This window comes from Sphaeroforma arctica (genome assembly GCF_001186125.1).
Source record: "Sphaeroforma arctica JP610 unplaced genomic scaffold supercont1.2990, whole genome shotgun sequence".
NCBI classification, from domain to species: domain Eukaryota; class Ichthyosporea; order Ichthyophonida; genus Sphaeroforma; species Sphaeroforma arctica.
In genome coordinates, this window is record NW_014037568.1 from 1 (window position 1) to 1,307 (window position 1,307).

General features: G+C 34.4%; 1 protein-coding gene across 1 annotated transcript in view; it reads right to left on the bottom strand.

Annotated features, from left to right (window-relative positions):
* Nucleotides 1-50: 50 nt before the first annotated feature.
* Nucleotides 51-1,307, bottom strand: part of SARC_13186 (hypothetical protein) — a gene marked incomplete at both ends in the record, with an annotated part of 4,011 nt that continues 2,754 nt past the window's right edge. The window contains 2 exons of the mRNA XM_014292689.1: nt 51-188; nt 614-716. Of these exons, the coding sequence (XP_014148164.1) occupies nt 51-188; nt 614-716 (241 nt within the window). The remainder of the gene's footprint in view (nt 189-613; nt 717-1,307) is intronic.

The window sequence follows — 1,307 nt, forward strand, 5'->3', positions numbered from 1 at the left end:
ATCGCAAACAATATATTTTACTATCACATACAGACCAAATAAATACATACCAATTTCTTCGGCTTCTTCCGCACCAATGGCCGAGGCAACGTGCTCAAAGGTCATTGAAGTGGGGGTACCATCTTCGTGAAGGTCTTGCACCACAAAGTACGCGTCTGAGGGTAATCCCAATTGCCTGGGTTGGGCATCTGGGAGAGTGTAATAAAGTTAAAGATACTTGAGGACATATGACGGGTGTGTGTACGACAATATCATATGTAGATTTAAGGGGAACAAAGATATATTTATCATACTCTCAAGGGATAAACACCCATAATAACTAGAATCAACGGCACATAAACACAGACACAGCTAGACCCAACAGTACCAGAAATACACCCACACACCCCCACACAAACACAGACACACAGACCCACCCACACACACACATATATATACATACATATACATACCCATAATGGTTAGACACAACAGTACATAAACACCGAAGAGCACACACACGCATACATAGACACATACACAGACACAGACACAGAGATATATGTATTTACATATATGATATATACCCAGCATAGCTAGACACAATATTACATAAATACACATATCTACCTACCAATAATAACTAGACAAGGGTTCGGACAGAAGCGGCGGATGATGTTGTGTATGTCGATGTCGTTCTGTCTGATACGAGGTCCTGTGTGATACCAACCAATAACCTGCATACACATGTGAGCAGTCAGCGAAAAGGGTATTCATATAAAGTACGCTCGTAAATGGAAAACGAAGAATATGAATTTTTAGACAAAGTGTCTGTGTGTGAATGTATACATGAAAGAAATTATATATATATATATATATGAATATATACCAAAACACAAACAGACACACTCACACACACACAAACACACACACAAATATATATGTACACATATACAAAATCACAAAAATATAGAACAGGGACATATAAATATACATATATATACACGTATATATGTAAACATATACACAACCATACATATCCGTAAACATATAGAGGCAAAATCACACAAAAATGAACAATATGTATATATATATATATATTCATATGTATGGGGGTAGACTTTGTGTGTGTATGTGAATGTATACATAAACATTATATATATATATATATATACATTCATACAAACATAAATACATACACGCATAAATACATACATACATCGATATATGCATACATACATACATTCTTACATACACATACATACATATATAGATACACACAGATATTAATATATCTATATATATATATACTTACATACATACATTCA